Here is a 19,649-nt window from a genome sequence, read left to right as displayed (position 1 = left end):
TATAGGCCATTGATCCTCCAGGACTTGGCTGCTCGCACTTAGGTGCCATCTGCTGGTTTATTCCAATACCTTTGAAAATCTGGCCCTAAAATCTTCAGTTAACTGTCAAAGTCACCAATATGTGTCCTCTAATCAGCCTAGCTGTAGGAAGAATTTTATAATGTATACATTATCACAAAGTCTGGTAGAAAAAACATAGATTGTAAAATGATGGTGTTTTTGATTCTTCCTGTTTGGTTAGTTAAGCTTAAGTTTTGTTTCAGACATTGCTGCTTTTCCAGACAGTGTCAACATTTTAGAGGGTGTGTGTGGAGATATCCGAACTCCAGATAAACTCATTGACAGAGTTAATGACAGTGGTGATGGCAGACACATGTGGCTTGCACCAATTCTTCCTGGTTTGGTATGAATACTTTTCTGTTTTCATCTCCTCGTGACATTTGAGTGCTCTGTATGTGTGATGTGTGCAAAGATACAGATATACAAACGTGTGTGTATGTGTACACTTTTTAAAGTGAGGTTGATGCCAGTGTAAAGTGCTGGACTGACACCTTTCAAAGCAAAATCTGCTGTCTCTTGAAGTGCTATAGAATGGACAACAGCAATGCTGGTTTCCCCACACTGTGACTCCCCTGTGCCTGTACTCTGACATGGAGGCATCACTTCTAGAAACAGGCTATGTAGATCTTATATAGGCTGAGGTAGCCTCTCAGCTGAGACTACCAACAGGGAAGGCAGATGTGTGTGTCTTGTGCAGTGGACACCTGTTCACTGAGAGGTGGGCTCAGAACACCAACTCATTTCATGTTAACCAATGCTCTGTATTGAAAATAGTGAACTAGAAAGGACAGGCACAGTGTTCCATGTCCCAAGGTTCTGAGTAATCCATCCCTTTCTAGCAGCATCATTTTAAGTTTGTGTGTGGTTTCTAATATCTGAAAGGGAAAAGAAGATAAACTTGACTAGTTCTGGGCTATGTTTAACTTTTGGGGATGAACCATTTTGCACACCTGTATTGTGGACATTTACATTTCTCCACTTAATCTTTCAGAATTGGGCAGGTTGGAAGTTTCCAAAGAAGGTCTAACATGATATCTGATGTTGGCTATTGTGTTGGGATCCTGTGTGTAGGGTTGCCAACTGTCTAATCGCACAAACCTAAACACCCGTGCCCTGACCCTGCCCTGATGTGTGCATACCAGCAGGGCTTACACAGACCAGTTACTTACAGTGACACATTAGTCCTCTTTAGAAATCACAGCCCCATTGTGCAGATTGCTACTCCATTGTGGAGAAAGCCCTCCAAATATTAAAGTTACAATTATAAACTTAAACTGTCAATGATAAATTTCAAAAACAACAAAAGAAAACAGCTTGGGAAATTATACAGGCAGTATTACGTGTTGCAGTGCAGTGGATATAAATGAGGCAATGCTACCAGATACGTAAGAACTCTGGGATATCTGCATTTCTTGGGGTAATAAAAAGCACGAGACTAATTGCAATACTAGGCTCTTGTAAGTATGCAGTACAACTGAAATGCCACAGCCATGTGGATGTTATTCCTTACACAATTGCCTCTTCTCCTGTATGTGCTCTTTCTTCTGTAAATGCTGTGTAGTGGAAACCTTTTCCTGGCTTCTTTGGCCCTAGACTTTGCCTTCATGGGTGTGCCAAAGAATCTTGATTTCTTTGAAGCAGTGTAGTTGGTTGTGCTGGAGTACCACAAGACGGATGTATTTATTCCCTCTGGTGCATGCATCTCTTTTACTTTGGGATTGGAGTCTTGTTTCACAAAGCTCTTGGAACCTCCATTTTGCTATTGGTGAGAGTATTGTCTGTACCATACACCTCTGAAGAGGACATTCCTCATAGCAATACACCTCTATCCTGATATAACGTGACCCAATATAACTCAAATTCGGATATAACGCGGTAAAGCAGCACTCCAGGAGGTCGGGGCTGCGCACTCCGGTGGATTGAAGCAAGTTTGATATAACGCAGTTTCACCAATAATGTAGTAAGACTTTTTGGCTCCCGAGGACAGCGTTATATCAAAGTAGAGGTGTAGTTACAGCTCAGTCATAGTGAGATACAGTCCAAATGGCCAAATTCTCTGTAAACAGTAGTCTGTATGGGAAATGTGATGTGGGCAGTGATTTTATCCACATTGTCAATCTCAAGTCATCTCTGTTTCCATCTCTTACAGGCCTCTATCCTGTTTATATTTCCCCAACTCTCTTTTGCATCATTGCTATGACTCACCAGGTGTTCATTCACCTGAATATATCTAATGGTACTCATCTAATTGAAAACCAGCATCCATTGCAGGTCATCTGTCTTTTTCAGAGAATTTGCAAAGTTGTTACTTAGAAGTTCTGTATATATTTGAAACCAGATTTGTCCCTCACTCATGTCTGATCTTGAAGAACAAAATTATGGTCACTTATGATGTTTTCTTGACCTGCCATTCAGAGCTGATGCTCGTTTGGGCAATCTTGCAATCTCTGATCACCTGAAACTCCTCAGTACATCTTCTGAGTAGGTTGTACTGCTTGCTAATCACCCACCAGTGGGAATATGCAGAGGCCACTCAAAGAAGGGGAGGATACTTACCAGTAACTGTTGTTCTTCCAGAGTGTTGCCTCTGCATATACTCAGTCCCTGCCAACCTTCTCCACTTCTTCAGAGTTTCAGGCAAAGAATTCTGAAATTAGGAAACAAATTGAGAGTGGTTTGGGCCATGCTTCCTTTTGTACCTTCAGAATCCAGAAGAAGGAACAAATGGCCCTAAGGGACTCCTCTCTAGTCCACAGCTCAACCCCAGGATGCATCAGTCCCACAAGTATGAATATGCAAAGGCCACACTCTCAGAGAATGACAGTTACCAGTAAGTAACCATGTAAAATGTTTCCAGCATTCAGTGGAAGGTCACACTCCCAAACTTATTTTGCCTGTGCAGTCTCTACTTCTGGGACGAGGAAAGATCAGAGCCATTAACTTAGTGATGCTCTTGCACAGATTGAGGTGCCATAGTGTGCAGATCTTCCATTCTGGCTCCGAATCCTTGGGTCATCTGTTTTATCTGGAGTTTCAGAAGGCTTTGATTCCCCTGTTAGAGTCTTCAGAGAAAAGAGACCGTTTTAACAACTGCTCTTGCAAAGAAGAGAGCCCTAAGCTGGAAGTAAGTAGGTCAGGAGAGTTGAACTGGTCACTTTCTAGGCACAGAGGAGACTCTGGTTCTGACTATATTTCTTTGCCATGTTTCTGTGCAAGGCTTTGTTCTCAACAGTCAGATTCAAGACACTTGGATCCACTGAAGCATCAGGCCTGGTGTTGAAGTGATTCTTTAGTTCCACACTAGGTCTGGTACCCTCCAAGCCAATGCTAAAGTTAGAAACTGTTATGAGGATTGAGGAGGATTTAATTCTGGGACTTGGAGCAAAATCTTTCCAGATCCATCAGGATCTGCACAGAGAGGGTCCTCTGATCCATTATCTGGATGGAAGGTGCCTCAAATGAGGTTTAGGTCAGATCCATATGAATCTTTGAGATGGATGCCCATGCTTCAGATAATGCTCAGCAAACCAATAGCTTCTTTTGTTCTCAGAGAGGATGTGTCCAATGTCAGATACCTCTGAGTCACCTGGCCCTGGTTCTCTTATCATTGCCCAGAACAGAGTTTTGTATTTTTCATTGCATTTCCCCAACTGTATGAGGAACTACTGTTCCATCTCATGTTACTCAGGATTAGTGTTCAGCTTACATGCCAGTATGGCCTTAATTTCACATTTAGGGCTGTTAGAGCACCTTCTCCTAGATCGAGGCCATCTGGTGGACCTCACCCACCTGAAAAACAAGTTGCTTGTCTCCTTGAAGCTTCTGTGCTTCCATCAACACTGGAGTTAACATTTCTGACTGTAGAGGAGTTGGAGGACGGCTGGTGGTAAAGAAGATTCCTGGGACTTCTACGTTCACGAATGAATTCTCATTACCTTTTCCTCTTACTCTCCAGATGACAACAAACCTTTGGAGAGTCTTGTGGCTGCAGTTCCGAGGAAGTCGTATTAATTATTCAGTGTTTTCAAATCCAAGGAAAGAGGAAGGTGTCCTTACCTATTCTTAAAAGCCTTAAGGATTTTGCCTTGGATGTCTGCAAGTATACAGCTTCTTTGCCTTCTAATTTCAAGAAGTCTGATAGGACATACCAGGACCTGCAACAGGATTTAAATATTTTTCTTTCCCCCTCCCCATTCTCAGAACTGGGCAGATGTTTGCCTCTGCAGATAGACCTCTGTAGTTCCCCTCTCTCCATCCCCCAGTGCAATAAAGAGTCTAGAAGTTTGTGTATTTTATTGGGAAAAGTGTATTCACTTGCTTGGCTCCTTGAGTGACATTTGCCTCTGAGTTCAAAGTGCTTGTGTCACTAAAGTCCCACTTAAACCCTCTCAATTACAATGACTCAAATCGATTTGAATATAAATTGTCTAATGTTCCTCTTCCCTCTAATCTTTGTCTGCTTGCCTGCCAGCGTCTAGATTGTGAGCTCTTCAGATGAGGGACTATCCTTGAATGTTTGGAATGTGTTTAGCACAAGTGGGCACTACTATAAATAAATTAATGATAAGTACAACTAAGCTCTTCAGAATCATCTGGCTCTTTGTGGAGATGTCCAAGGGGAAAACAATAACTGTTGAGAGACTGTGAAAATGGATTGAGCTCTCTTATGTTATTGAGCATACTGCCAATATCAGGCAGACCAGTAGTGGCTTAGTAGGGACTAAGCCCCACCAATTAAATCATACCCTCTTTAGATTTTTGGGGTTTCCAAATATCCATCCTTTCTCCTCTTTCTTTCCCAGTGCAGCTCCATGGAGATCAGTCCAATGGGGCTATTGACATTTAGCCTCTGCAGTGCAGCTGTCTGGGGAGGAAGAGGTTGATGGAAGTGGTTGCCTCTAGCTCTTAAGAGAACTCCTTCTTCCAGTGAAAGTATTGAACAGTGCAGGGACCATCACATGTTCGCAGGTTGCCTTTTCAATTCCCTTTGAGCATAGCCTCAGTACAGAGCTCCACACCTTCCTCAGGCCTGGTCTACACTACGCGTTTATACCAATTTTAGCAGCGTTAAACCAATTTAACGCTGCACCCATCCCCACAACGAGGCCCTTTATATCGCTATAAAGGGCTCTTTAAACCAGTTTCTGTACTCCTCCCCAATGAGAGGAGTAGCGCTGAAATCAGTATTACCGTATCGGATTAGGGTTAGTGTGGCCGCAAATCGACGGTATTGGCCTCCGGGTGGTATCCCACAGTGCACCACTGTGACCGCTCTGGAAAGCAATCTGAACTTGGATGCACTAGCCCGGTAGAGGAAAAGCCCCACAAACTTTTGAATTGCATTTCCTGTTTGCCCAGCGTGGAGCTCTGATCAGCACGGGTGGCGATACAGTCCCAAATCCAAAAAGAGCTCCAGCATGGATCGAACGGGAGATACTTTATCTGATCGCTGTATGGGGAGACAAATCTGTTCTATCAGAGCTCCGTTCCAGAAGACGAAATGCCAAAGCATTTGAAAAAAATCTCCAGGCTATGATACAGAGTCCACAGCACAGTGCTGTGTGACAAGCGTAATGGAAAGCCAAAGAATCAAATGGACGCTCATGGAGAAAGGGAGGGGGGACTGAGGACTCCAGTTATCCCATAGTCCCCGCAGTCTCCGAAAAGTATTTGCATTCTTGGCTGAGCTCCCAATGCCTGTAGGGTCAAACACATTGTCCGGGGTGGTTCAGAGTATATCTCGTCAATTTACTCCCCCTCCCCTCAATGAAAGAAAAGGGAAAAAAATCGTTTCTTGACTTTTTTCAATGTCACCGTATGTCTACTGCATGCTGCTGGTAGACACGTGCTGGGGCAATGAACAGCAGCATCCTCTCCCCTCCCTTCCCCGGTGGCAGACGGTACAGTGCAGTAGGACTGGTAGCCGTCCTCGTCATCATCCCGTGAGTGCTCCTGGCTGGCCTCAGGTGAGGTCGGCCAGGGGCGCCTGGGTAAAAATAGGAATGACTCCCGGTTATTCCCGGCAGGTGGTACAGAACGGTTGGTAATTGTCCTCATCATAGCAACTGGGGGCTGAACTCCATCAGCCCCCCCCTTTCATGTCTAAAGAAAAGATTCTGTACTGCCTGGACTATCATAGCAGTGGGATGCTGGGCTCCTCTCCCCTGCACCGCTTAATGTCCTGCCTGGACTATCATAGCAGCTGGAGGCTGCCTCCCCCTCATTTTATCTCACTAAAAACTCAGTGTTTCTTATTTCTGCGTTCTTTATTACTTCATCACACAAATGGGGGGACCCTGCAATGGAAGCCTAGAAGGGTTGGGAGAGGAGGGAAGCAACGGGTGGGGTTGTTGCAGGGACACCCCCTAGAATGGCATGCAGCTCATCATTTCTGTGGGATCTAACATGGAGCGGCTGTGCTCTCTGGTTCTCTGGTACACTGGTTCTCTAGTACACTTGCCCCATATTCTAGGCAGGACTGACTCTATTTTTAGATACAACATAAAGGAGGGAATGACCCGGGGGGTCATTCCCATTTTTGTCTTTGCACCCCCGGCCGACCTCAGCGAAGGTCATCCAGAAGCATCCATGACAGCAGCAGATGGTACGGAATGACTGATAACCGTCATCTCATCGCCAATTTACAATGGCACAGCAGATGGTACAGAACGACTGGTAACCGTCTCTGCTACCTTGCAAAGGCAAATGAATGCTGCTGTGTAGCGCTGCAGTACCGCCTCTGTCAGCGGCATCCAGTACACATATGGTGACAATGACAAAAGGCAAAACAATCTCAATGGTTGCCATGCTATGGCGTCTGCCAGTGCAATCCAGGGGAAAAGGGCGCAAAATGATTGGCTGCCATTGCTTTCACGGAGGAAGGAATGAGTGATGACATTTACCCAGAATCACCTGCGACACTGTTTTTGCACCATCATGCATTGGGATCTCAACCCAGAATTCCAATGGGCAGGGGTGACTGCGGGAACTGTGGGATAGCTATGGGATAGCTACCCACAGTGCAACGCTCCAGAAATCGACGCTAGCCTCGGTACATGGACGCACACCACCGAATTATTGTGCTTTGTGTGGCTGCGTGCACTCGACTTTATACAATCTGTTTTACAAAACCGGTTTATGTAAAATCGGAATAATCCTGTAGTGTAGATGTACCCTCAGATGCTGTGGCAGTGGGAAAGGGAAGCAGAGCTGTCCAGCGTCCTGCAAATTTAAAGAGGAGCAGAGGCAGAAAGTGTGTAGGAAGAGGGAAATGGATGGTTAGCAGCCCAGCGGTGAAGGATTGGGCCTCTCACGCAGTGTTGGAGCCTAGCAGGGAGATTCAGGAGCTCAGTGAGGGATGGCCTTTGGCTTGTCAGATATGACAGTGGGAGCTGAGTGCCTGGAGCCACAGCATTTTTCAGGAGAGAGGAGGGAGAGATCTAGGGTGGGGCCTTTTGCCTATGTCCTTGTTGGAAGGGATGGTAATGAGCAGGAAAAGGGAAGGAGCAGAGTGACTGGAGCACCACCGTTTGCTTTGGGCACCAACTGCCACTTTGAGGGACTTGGAGAGAGAGGAGAGGCTGGTTACCTCAATGACTTCCCTCTGTAACAGTTCCATTATGGCAATATGTAAAGCTGATACTTGGCATTTGAACTATGCCGGATGAAGCATTTCTCTTTCCATTGAAATGCCAGTCTGATTACTGATTTGAGAGAGTAGTGCTTCAGTCTCTGTTTAATTAAATCTCCTTAGCCCTCCCTCTGTAGCTGTCTACTGCTTGCCAATCTCCCTAATAACTGGGAGTTAGCAAAACCCATTCATGATAGTAAAAGGAAAATAACTCACCAATAACTGGAGTTCCCCTAATATGTATATATCTATGTACATCCACACAGCTCTTTCCTCCTTCCCCTTCTCTTTGGAGGGTGGTTAGTGTCAGGAAGAAGAAGCAAGCTGAGCCTGCGGGGTGTGAAAAGGACAGTCTTTGTAATGGCATCAGTTGGAATGCTGGACCAAATCTTTGGAATGCATTCGCATCCTAATGGACAGGCTGCTTTGAACTGTTCCAGGGACCCACCAAAGCAAATGTGCCCCTCTTTAACTGGAGATCTGCAACACATTCAGCAAACTTCTCTTGTCTATTAAATAATCTTCCTTTTTCTTTTACTCTTTGTATTTAATCAGGCAGCGTAGTTCCGTCTTGGGGCATGGTAGATATTTGTTTGGTCAGAATGATTCATTTCTCCATCTCTGATAGCTGTTTTGTTATTAATATATATGAATAGCCAGCAAATTAATTATTTCACCTGAATGTAACTGTCACAAGGCAGAGTCTATGCTGCAGGGCGGGGTGAGGGCGGGAAGGCTTGGCTGGAGTGCATTTTTGGCTTTTCTCAACTGACAGATCAGATAATGTACTAAACTGCACCAGATGTAGTCAGACCAAGAATCAAGGCAACACAAAGGTGTCTTAAAAGCCACACTTGAGCCACCTTGGGCTCAACCACCCCCATGAACCTGGCCTATTGTCTTCAGTGGAGTACTCCCAATCTTTAATTGTGTAGCTGAGAGCAGAATCAGTCCTCTGAGCTCCCAGGTAAATTAGAAAGCTGAGTCAGTATATTAAATACCACCATTAATCTTCTCACAGGCAAAAGCAGTGTCAGATCTATATTTCAAGTGGATTCAGAAAATAAAAAACTCAGTGTCAGCATCTGGCAACCTGAAGTTACAGAAGCCAGATTTACAGTAGTATATACTTAATTGCTGCCTTAGAAAGCATATTAAAACCCCAAGAATGTTAGTAAAGACCCCTAAGGCATGACAACTCCATCCCTTCTTAAAGATAATCAGAGAGTAGCTACTGTTTCTTCAAAGAGATTGTCCTGGAAAAGTTAGCTCTCCCTGTGGAGAATGTATTCATGGAGCCACACTCTCCCTGAAACCTGAAGATAGAATCCTAGTAAGAAATAAGAGTAGAACAATATATTGAAAACATACAATAACATACAATATTATTATTTTCAACTTTTAAAAATAGGCTTACATACTCCTGAGGTCGGCGAACTGCTTCGGAACATCTGGCAAAGCTTATCCATGCTCTATTGCTTAATTTAACTGAATTACAGTAGCGCTGAGGAGATCCCAGTCATGGATCAAAACCCTGTGGTGCTAGGTGCTGTACAAACACAGAGACAGTCCATACCCCAAAGAGCTTACAGTCTGAGTGTGAGACAAGAGACAACAGCCTGACGCAACCAACAGAGGGGGGAGCACAAGGAAGCAATGTGACAATCCTAGCCAGCCACGTTAAGTTTTTTGTAGTCCTCAGGGCAAAGGGGAGTTTTAAGGAAGGATCTGAAAGAGGACAATGAGCTAGCTTTGCAAATGTTATGAGGAGCAGCTCCTGGGCATAAGGACCAACACGGGAACCAGCACCAAGTTGGAAAATGTAACCAGTGGGCAGTGGAGGAGGCATTGTTAGGAATGCAGAGGGGAGAGTAATTATCTCGATAACGTATCAGAGATGATAGTTAAGTGGGGATAGGCCACAAGGGCCTTACAACCAAGACCAGTAGTTTTTGATGCAGTAGCAAGGGGGGAGTCAGTGGAGAGATGTGCAGAGAGGAGGGAAATGGCTGGAGTGATGAGGCAGGAACATGATCTTTGCTATAGCATTTTGGATGGATGTAAGTGGGGAAGATTGCATTTGTCAAGGACATGTTGCAGCAGTTGAGACATGAGATGATGAGGGCCTAGGTGAGCGTTTTAGCTGTGTGGATGGCAAGGCCAGGTCTTAGAAATATTGTGCAGGAAGAAGCAGTAAGCTTTCGACTGGCCTGAATCAGTGAGCCTAGAGCAAGATCTGAGTCGAAGAGAACACCATGGTTCCAGGCATGAGAGATAGGCAGGAACGTGGTGCTGGCCACAGTAACTGAGAGAGGAGAGGGAGGGAAAGGCTTTGGACAAAGAAGGAAGAGCTCTGTTGTGGGTTAAGCTGATAGCTGGACATCCAGGAGGAGATGTCAGAGAGACAGGCTGACCTTTCAGTTTGAACAGAAGGAGAGAGGTCCACAGCGGAGAACTAGATCTGTGGATCATTGGCATGGAGATGATAGCTGAACTCATTAAATGCTTAAATATTTTTCTGCTTACTAGCTCTACTCCTTTAATACAAACTTTGAGTCTTGTTCTTCATGTTTGTCATGCTTTATGTTTGCATTCCTTCATTGATGATTGTTATGTTTTACTGAAAATTAAATGAATTCTTTTCTCTGACAGGTGAATAGGGTTTATGTTATTTTTGACCTGCCCACTACCGTGTCAATGATCAAACTGTGGAATTATGCGAAAACTCCCCAAAGGGGAGTGAGAGAATTTGGTGTAAGTACTTATTCATAAGCAATTTTGATGAGTCAGCTTGCCCTAATTTCCTTTTTTATTTCATACTTATAATTTATCAAAGTGTGATTCACACTTTTTGTGTGTAACTTCAACATAAATGTCTAAGTTTTTAAAAACATGATGATTCATTAAAGTTAATAACATGAGAATAACAGAATCAATTTCTGTAATAGGGTGCAGTCAGTTCTTCTATGCCTGGTCATATATTTTATTAGAAACTAATCTGCCAGGAGACAGAGTGAGAAAGCACCAGAGGCAAACTGAGAGAGATGCAAACTGTTTGATACAGAGACACAGCTGAACTAGTGACCAGCTCTCCTGGAACAAATGGTGCAACTTCTATTGAGTTGACAGAGAAGACTGTATTGAAAGCAATGACAGTTCATTCGGACACTTTTTCCAGAAGAGTTTTCATGAATAATAATATAAACTGTTCTGTTGCTTGAACAAAAGTGATTCTTGATTACTTTATGTTTCCAGCTTCTTGTAGATGACTTGCTTGTGTACAATGGAATTCTGGACATGGTGAGTCACATAGTGCATGGCATCCTGCCCACCTGTGACCCTGTGGTCCCATATCATACCATTCTCTTTACAGATGATGAGAGGATTTATCAGCGAGAGAAGAATACAGTGATTAGGTATGTGCTGGGCTTTGATTTTAATGAGGAATCCTGTTTACATAATTTTATTTCTAGTGGCTGATATCAGCAACTTCTAAATTACTGCAGAGAATTGCAGTGCTATGTAGTGACTAGCATAGAAAGCAATTGTGCTGTATATTAGATTCAAAGGATCAGATACCAACCCAGTGATGCTAAATGAAAAGGAGATTTTAATAAATTGAGAAAGTTAGTGCCAAAAGTGAAAAAAAAAATTAAAATCCTTACATTTGGCATCAGTTCTACTAAGGAGACAATACTAGAGTCTCACCAAGTATGCATGCCATAGAACAAAAAGGTAACCAGGAAGGTGAACAGTAAACCAGTCTGGCTAACTAGTAAGGTTTGAGAGGTTATTCAAGCCAGCGATCTTTCAGAGTATGGAAAACCAACCTTAGTGAAGCCAATTAGAAGAAGCATAAATTACAGGATGAAAATATAAGAAGGAAATTAGTAGGGCCCAGATGTATTTCAAGGAGCAAATAGCTAAAGGTATAAAAACAAACTGATGTTACAGGGCTAACGGCACTCTGTCCCCTTTGAGGTCTCTCAGAGTGCACCTGCTCAGGTGTCAGGCCTCGTGTCTTTACCGCTCTATTGGTGGAATTCTGCAATTATCCTGCTGCTAGGGCCCTGGGCTGCAGTACCCTGTGTATCAACCATGCTTATCCAATATGTTCAACCGGCAGTTTTTTCCCTTTGGGAGCCTGTGACCTGTGGTGAATACAGTGACCAGGGAGACGACTTGTTTATTTTCACAGTAGGAACAAAGGATAATAGGAAAAAAATGAATTTTAAAATAAGAAACAATCTACATAAGTGTCTATCATTCATACTTAAGGTTTACCATCCCTTGATGGTGACCTGGGCAGCCCTACCTTCTTCAGACACCCCAGTGATGTTGGCATCAGTCTGCTTTCCATGTCTAGTTACTCAGCAACTACCTCATCTCTAGAGAGAAAACATCCTTTTTTATCTCTGCCAGAGAGTCCCTGGGCTTGTGCCCTTCTGGATCAGTCCAGTCCTTTGGGCTAAACAGGAGGTCAAGCCAGGCTCCTCAGAGCCAATGGCTCAGCCACTCTGTGGTAACCCTCAAGGGTTTATCATGGAGCAGCTTATCTCAAGCTATTGTTTTCTTCCTGCTTACTTTTCATTACAACAGCCTATTAAACTAACCCAATATTTTCATACAGTAAGCATATCAAATCAACACGCACTATTCCTCAGTTATTACAGGAGCAGCTCCATGCCCATCACACAAACAATAAGAAATTATTTAAGTGTGTCATTAGCAGGAAGCCTGCAATACTCTTGTTGATGGGTCTGCTGAATCACTAGAGTTAAAGGGAGCAATTAAGTGGGATAAGGACCTTTGCAACAATCTTCCCCAGACAATGTTGGGGAGATTCTTTTTACTGGTAATGGAGATGAGGTGCTATCAGACTGAAGTGTCAGAACGAGAGATGCTGATACAAATTAAAAGCAGTAAGTCACCAGGCCCACATGGAATTCACTCAAGAATTCTAAAAGAACTTAAGAAAGCTGCAACTTAACTGGTAGCAAAATTGTGCAGTCTCTCATAAACATCAGCTATGATACTAGAAAATTGATACCAGAGTGGGTATTAAATATGTATCTATACATAAAAAAGGAGTTGTGATCTGAGGAATTCCTGGCCAGTGAGCCTTATATCTGTGCCTGGTAAATTGGCTGAAATGACAATTAAGAGTATAGGTATAAAACAGTTAGAAGGTGATTATATAATAGGATCTAACCAGTATGGCTTCTGCAAAGGAACATAATAAAACAATGGATAAAGGAGAACTGATTTACATGGCTTATCAATGAAATTGAATAGTTGCAAATTGAAAATTTATAGAAGGAAATGCTTTCCCATATAGTACACAACTAACTTGTGGAATTCCTTGCCATTATCATTTGAGGCCAAAACCATAACAGGATTCAAAAAGGGATTAGATGTTTATTTAGATAACAAGAATATCTAAAGTTGTTATAAAAATTTTAAAAATAAACAAGGGCGTAAGCCAATCTCTGACTACTTGGGCATTAGGAGACACTTTTTCTGAGGACATTATCACACAGCTTCCTAGTACAGGATTTTGTGAACTTCCTCCAAAGCATCTGATATTGGTCACTGTTGGTGACAGATTGCTAAACTAGTTGGACCACTGTTCTGAACTGGTATGGCAAGTCCTATGTTCCTATCAAGAGAGTCCTGTCCAAATGACTGTCTCATTGCATTTCTCATTGCTCTTGCCTCGCAGACCTGCAGCTCAGGAGTTGTGCCAGTGCACCTTTAATTGGAGACACAAGTAGCTCCAGCTGTAACTATGAGTCTCCTTTCTCATCTGCAGACTTGTAAAACTACCATATGGCCTTCTCCACACATACTCACAAAGCATTATTGCTTGGAGTTAGTTTCAAGAAAGGAATCGCCATATGAATGATCAGTGCTGCAGAACCTGTTCCCCAGCCAGGGATGCCCTAACTCAGTGGTTCTCAAACTTGGGCTGCCGCTTGTTCAGGGAAAGCCCCTGGCAGGCCGGGATGGTTTGTTTACCTGCCGTGTCCACAGGTTTGGCCGATTGTGTCTCCCACTGGCTGCAGTTCGTTGCTCCAGGCCAATGGGGGCTGCAGAAAGCGGCACGGGCTGAGTGACACGCTGGCCACCCTTCCTGCAGCTTCCATTGGCCTGGAGCAGCGAACCGCAGCCAGTGGGAGCCACGATCGGCCAAACCTGTGGACGCAGCAGGTAAACAAACCAGCCCGGCCTGCCTGGGGCTTTCCCTGAACAAGTGGTGGCCCAAGTTTGAGAACCACTACCCTAACTCTCCTGCCCCCAGGATTTTCAGTTCAGGAGATCTCTTGTGTCTCTCTTTTCAGTTGGCCTTTTTTAAGCTTTCATTCCATTTTTTTCTGCAAGGAGAAGCACCCTACCCTCATAGTTTTGTGGTGGAGAGAATAAAACCTCACACTATTAGTACCTGATGGATCTTAACCTTCATTTTCAGAAGTGTGTATAAACTTTTCTTTATTGTTACTTTTGGCATTGGCCTACTGTCTTTCCCACTGCACTGTTCAGCACTTTTTATAAACTTTGGGCCTGATTCTGATCTCATTGACCTGTTTAAATCCAGAGTGACTTAAGTGGAGTTATTTTAGATTTACACTGATGAAGCCTGAGATAGAATCTGTCTCACATTGTGGTGTTTTGAGATATCCCTCCTTTGTTTCCAAGAATGGAAATCTAGTACAATAAGGTATCTTTAGAGAAAAGGAAAAAGGTAATTATTGTTTTCTGAAGCTATCATATCACTGGATTCCCACTCACCCACCCTTAGGGTTTGCTTTTTGTGGTGGTTGATATATAAGCATAAAATGGGGTTAGTCCATTTTGTTAATTTGCCCAGGTGGCCATTAGATTTTAAAGCTAAAATCTAACAAACTAGGTTTGCCAATTGGATATGTGTTATAGCCAATATAGAATGGAACCTAATAGGATAAACCCTTTTTTTTTTTTAAATCCAGGGAACATTAGCTTACTGTTTCTCATGCTGGGTTCTTTACAGGTCAACTTTTAACTTGAACGGTATTTCTCAAATTAGGACACATGCTTATTCTTAACCAACCAAGAATGTATTAATTCACCCAGAACCAAGTTAGTATACAATCACACATTCACCACTCAAGTGTAGATAACAACCAGTGTTCTAGGTGTGTAGTACACACACACACACACATAATATACAGTCTTGCAATCGATTATCACAATCTGGAGTTGTCTCGACAGTTATACCAAGCAACAATGTAAATTATCCAGATTTTTTATTACATTTACTTATGAAACTCTGTTTCAGTTCTTTAGTACCTAGCACTTTTATCACATTCCAAGGATGAACTTGTCTTTAACGCACTTTTAAGAGTGTGGTTACTACAGTTTGAATGGATTGGTCCAACAGTGAAGAGTTTAGCATGTCAAAAGCAATTGCTTAAAGTTACTGTTTTTTATCTCTCATAGGCCAATTTGCTTGGACATGCAAAGGAATTAAAATCTAAAATAGGGTTACTTTATGGCCTTGGCTACACTGGCACTTTACAGCGCTGCAACTTTCGCACTCAGGGGTGTGAAAAAACACCCCCCTGAGCGCTGCAAGATACAGCGCTGTAAAGCCTCAGTGTAATCAGTGCCGCAGCTCTGGGAGTGTGGCTCCCAGCGCTGCAAGCTACACCCGTAGAGGATGTGGAGTACGTGCAGCGCTGGGAGAGAGCTCTCTCCCAGCGCTGGCGCTCCGACCACATGCGGCAGCGCTTTGAAATTTCAAGTGTAGCCATACCCTAGGTCTCACTAGAAAGTGTAGACTAGGCAAGATAACCTACAGTTATTTATATTAAAGATTAGAAGGGGAAAAACAGTCTTCAAAATGAAGTCTCATCACTTCTTCATATCCACTTAACCTGGGATGGGGAAGAGTCCTTTCCACCTGGCTGGTCTGGGCATCAGTCACACTGATGATTCTGTAGCTTCTTATTCGGTTCAGTCAACTCTCCATTTGCACATGGTAACCTCAATTTTATATACTCTAATTTCAAGGCTGGTTGGAGGGGCCACCTTCTGATTTCTGTTGAACATGTGCCAAGTGAGTGCTCCGATTTCAGCTCTCTCCATTTTGGCTGCTTCCATAGGTATCCCATAGTGTAGCTGTACACAAATTTCTTCAATCCTTTTCTTATCGGAAGCCTTTATATGTTCGATTCATTTCAAGGATTGTGTTTCATTATTAGCCCCTACTATCAATTGGGATCCACCCCTTTTAGCAATTTCTCTTAATATCCCAAAGTTATATCTTTCAACAGTCCTTCTTCCTTGTGCCAGACAATTCCTATTACTTCTAGAGTGCACCAGTTATTTACAATGAAAATCAACAAAATCCCTTCTCATCTTCTAAATCTGGAGCTCATTCTCAATGCATTCTTTGGTTGTACATAAGCATTTCACATTATTTAAGACTGACAGTAGAACAAGAAGGATATATATATATATTGAAGGAGATAGATCTGACTCACAAGGCACACAAACTTGCAGCTTCTAATTTGAGGTGAGAGATTGTTCAGGGTATATTTGAATTACAAGGAAAGCAATATATAATTTATAAATTGGGGTGAAAACATATGGCTTTGATTTTCTTGGGGTAGTTTGCCCAATTCGACCTTCAGTCTTACAGCCAGTCGTCTCTAGTTTGCTTAACTTGCAGCTTCCCCATTCATCTCTTGATCCATTCATAATGTGCAATGGGCCACTTTGCATAGAATAGGAAAGTGACACTCTTTTATTTAAATTGGAGTTCTTTTTAGGTAGGTTGGGAGGGAGAAAGAGGTTTTATCCATATGCAGATCATGAGAGAGTCTTGCCTAGGTGATTAACAGTACCCACATTTAGCCATTTTAATTTCTGTTCTTTGGGAGAAGAACTTCCAACCTTGTCTGATCTGTGAGTTCTTAGACAAAGTGTCTCACATGATGGGAATAATTTTCTTCTTGTTTTTACTTCCTAGATGGGTCCTGTTTTAGGATAAATAGCAGTGGATAGCTTCTCTAATTTTTTTTAAGGCCAGAAGGAGTCAGTAGTTATTAATGAGTTGACATTTTTTCTGTATTTAGTAGTATTTAAATTTGATTAGATTTTGAAGCTATTGATTCCTGCTTGTAAAGGAACAGACAGTCTGTCTGCAGTCTACACACAAATGTTGCATTGGTTTAACTAAAAATCAACTTTTAAATAAACCACTCCCATATGGACACACTTAAACTGGAAAGAAAGAGAACATTTTCAACGGTGAGGGTAATTTGATAACATTGGAACAACTTACCTCTGGTTTCATTCTCCATTGCGTACAGTCTTTAAATCAAGAATTTATGTTTTCTAGAAGATATTTTTTAGTTCAACCAGAAGTTATGGTCTTGATGCAGGAATCACTGGGTAAAATTCTCTGGCCTATATGATGCAGGAGGCCAGACTAGATGATCATAATAGTCCCTTCTGGCCTTGAAATCTATAAATGTATGAAATTGGTTTATGACTCTTTTATATCAATTTAGCTTAATTCAGTAAATTACCAAATTAAGCTAAATAAATTTAGGATGGTTGCAAACTGATTTAAGAGTGTCTACATGGGTACATGGCACTGGTTTAATGAAGTTGATTTAAAAACAGATTTTGGTTCAGATGGTCAGACTTTGCATCTAGAGAAGGTCAGAATAGGCTGTGAAGTGGATGTGATAGTAGCAGTTGCAATTTGTGTTTGAGAGCACCTCTCCCAACAAATACAATTGTGAGGAATAACTTTAGGTTCTTAGGTTTATAGCTGTGGGCTATATGAGGGTGAAGCCTCATCCTTCCAGACTGTGACTCACAGAAGGCAGTGGTGTCAGTGGTGCAGCCTCACAGTAGTTTAGGTAACACATTGCAGTGTGCAGGGGCAGCTCCAGGCCCCAGCACGCCAAGCGCGTGCTTGGGGCGGCATGCCATGGGGAGGCACTCTGCCAGTCGCCGGGAGGGTGGCAGGCAGCTCCGGTGGACCTCCCGCAGGCGTGCCTGCGGGAGGTCCACCAAGCCGCGGGACCAACGGACCTCCGTGCCCACTGGAGCCACCTGCCGCCCTCCCGGCGACCGGCAGAGTGCCCCCTGCTGCATGCCGCCCTGCTTGGGGCAGCGAAATGTCTAGAGCCGCCCCTGGAAGTGTGCGTCCCTGTAGCTGCAGTGGTGTCTATGGACTATTGATTCTCCCTGCTATTGGTCTGCTTTTCATCTTTGCAGCAATCGTGTAGAGGATCAGGATGTACGAATGATGAACGAAAATCAAATTGTTACAAGCTCCAAAAAGAAGCAGATTGCTGCTGACCCAGGTGAGTTTCATTTCTTTACGAGAACCTTTTGCCCACTTTCCGCAGACAGAGAATGAATAACAGGCATGCTTTTTGGCAGATATACAATCACCAAGAGTATGGAAAGTGGGGAACCTCCTGTAAATATACCTCCCTTCCCTGTCACCACCACCCCACCCTATGAGGGCAAACCTTCTACTTCAAATTCCTCCTGCCCCAGCATGACAGCAGGACCCCTTCATCTAGGCCAGTCGTTTTTAAACTTGTTGATGCCCATGATCCAATGGAGCTGCGGATGACAGGTTTGAGGTGTGGGAAGGACTCAGGGCTGGGGAGAGGGTTGAGATGCGGGGGTGAGGGCTGCGGGGTGGGGTTGGGAATGAGGGTTTCAGTGTGCAGGAGGGGGATATGAGCTGGGGCAGGGGGTTGGGGTGAGGGAAGGGATCAGGGCCCTCGGCTGGGGGTGCAGTTTCTGGGGTGGGACCAGGGATGAGCGGTTTGGGGTGCAGGAAGGGGTTCCAGGTTTGGGGGGACTCAGGACTGGGGTAGGGGGTTGGGGCGTGGGACTGGGCATGGACTTACCTCTGGCAGCTCCTGGTCAGTGGCACAGCCAGGGTGCAGAGGCAGGCTTCCCGCCTGTCCTGGCACCGCGGACTGCGCTGCACCTGAAGCAGCCAGCAGCAGGTCCAACTCCTACGTGAAGGCACTCAAGCAGCTCCGCATGGCTCTCACCTGCTGGCATGGCCCCGCCACCCAGCTCCCATCGGCCAGAAACCGGCCAATGGGAGTGCAGAGATGGTGCTTGGGGTGGGGGTAGCATGTGGAGCACTGTGACCCCCTTTCCTGGCCGCTTCCAGGGCACAGCGCAGTGTCGGGGCAGGTAGGCACTAGCCTGCCTTAGCTGGGCAGCACTGCCAATGGGACTTTTAACGTCCTGGTTGGCGGTGCTGACCAAAGCGACCTAGTACCTTCCATTCTGTGATTCAGTATTGGGTCACGACCTGAACTTTGAAAAACACTGATCTAGGCCACACCTCTGCCACAGGGCAGTAGGACCTCTTATCCAGACCTGGTTTAATATAACTAAATCCTTGAACTCTCACAGCTCTAAGGACAGCTCTGCTCACAGGTTTAAAGCTTGAGCAATAATGGATGAGAAAACTTATCTCACAGTTCTCCTCCATTCTCTATTCACATAAAGTAGCCCCTTTCCGTCCTCACTTTCTCCCTCTCCATCTTCTTCCCAGATATAAAAAGTGAGCCCTTGCTTACCTCTCTATACCCCTCCTGGCCTGCTGCCAACATACTTGCTAAATGGAAACAACACAGCACTATGAATACAGATGGTACCCAGGGTGACTAGATGACAAAGATGAAATATCGGGATGCATGGTGAGGGGGAGGGCACGGAGCAAAAAAAAAAAAAAAAGACAGTGATGGAGCAAAAAAGAAAAAGCTGGAGCGCCCTCCTCCTCCCCCCGCTGCCAGGTGGCAGTGGCACAGCCCCGTCTCCACCCAACTTTTGGCTCTGACACCCCAGATCCCCCCCCCCGGCTCCCCCATCTCCTTGCTCCCGGGCCCAGCCTGGGCTCCGAGCTCTGCAGCCGAGCCATGCTCCG

The 19,649-nt window shown here is 44.2% G+C and overlaps 1 protein-coding gene across 4 annotated transcripts in view; it reads left to right on the top strand.

Moving 5' to 3' along the window:
• KATNIP (katanin interacting protein) overlaps positions 1-19,649 on the top strand; it is a 181,651-nt gene that overhangs the window by 153,477 nt on the left and 8,525 nt on the right. For all 4 annotated transcript variants that reach the window (XM_050968053.1, XM_050968055.1, XM_050968056.1 and 1 more), the window contains exons 23-26: positions 264-403; positions 10,343-10,444; positions 10,946-11,106; positions 17,963-18,051. In XM_050968053.1, coding sequence (XP_050824010.1) covers positions 264-403; positions 10,343-10,444; positions 10,946-11,106; positions 17,963-18,051 — 492 coding nt within the window. The remainder of the gene's footprint in view (positions 1-263; positions 404-10,342; positions 10,445-10,945; positions 11,107-17,962; positions 18,052-19,649) is intronic.

This window comes from Gopherus flavomarginatus, chromosome 9 (assembly GCF_025201925.1).
Source record: "Gopherus flavomarginatus isolate rGopFla2 chromosome 9, rGopFla2.mat.asm, whole genome shotgun sequence".
Classification (NCBI taxonomy): Eukaryota; Metazoa; Chordata; order Testudines; family Testudinidae; genus Gopherus; species Gopherus flavomarginatus.
Note: the sequence above shows the minus strand (reverse complement) of the source record. Positions and strands in the feature narration are given on the sequence as shown.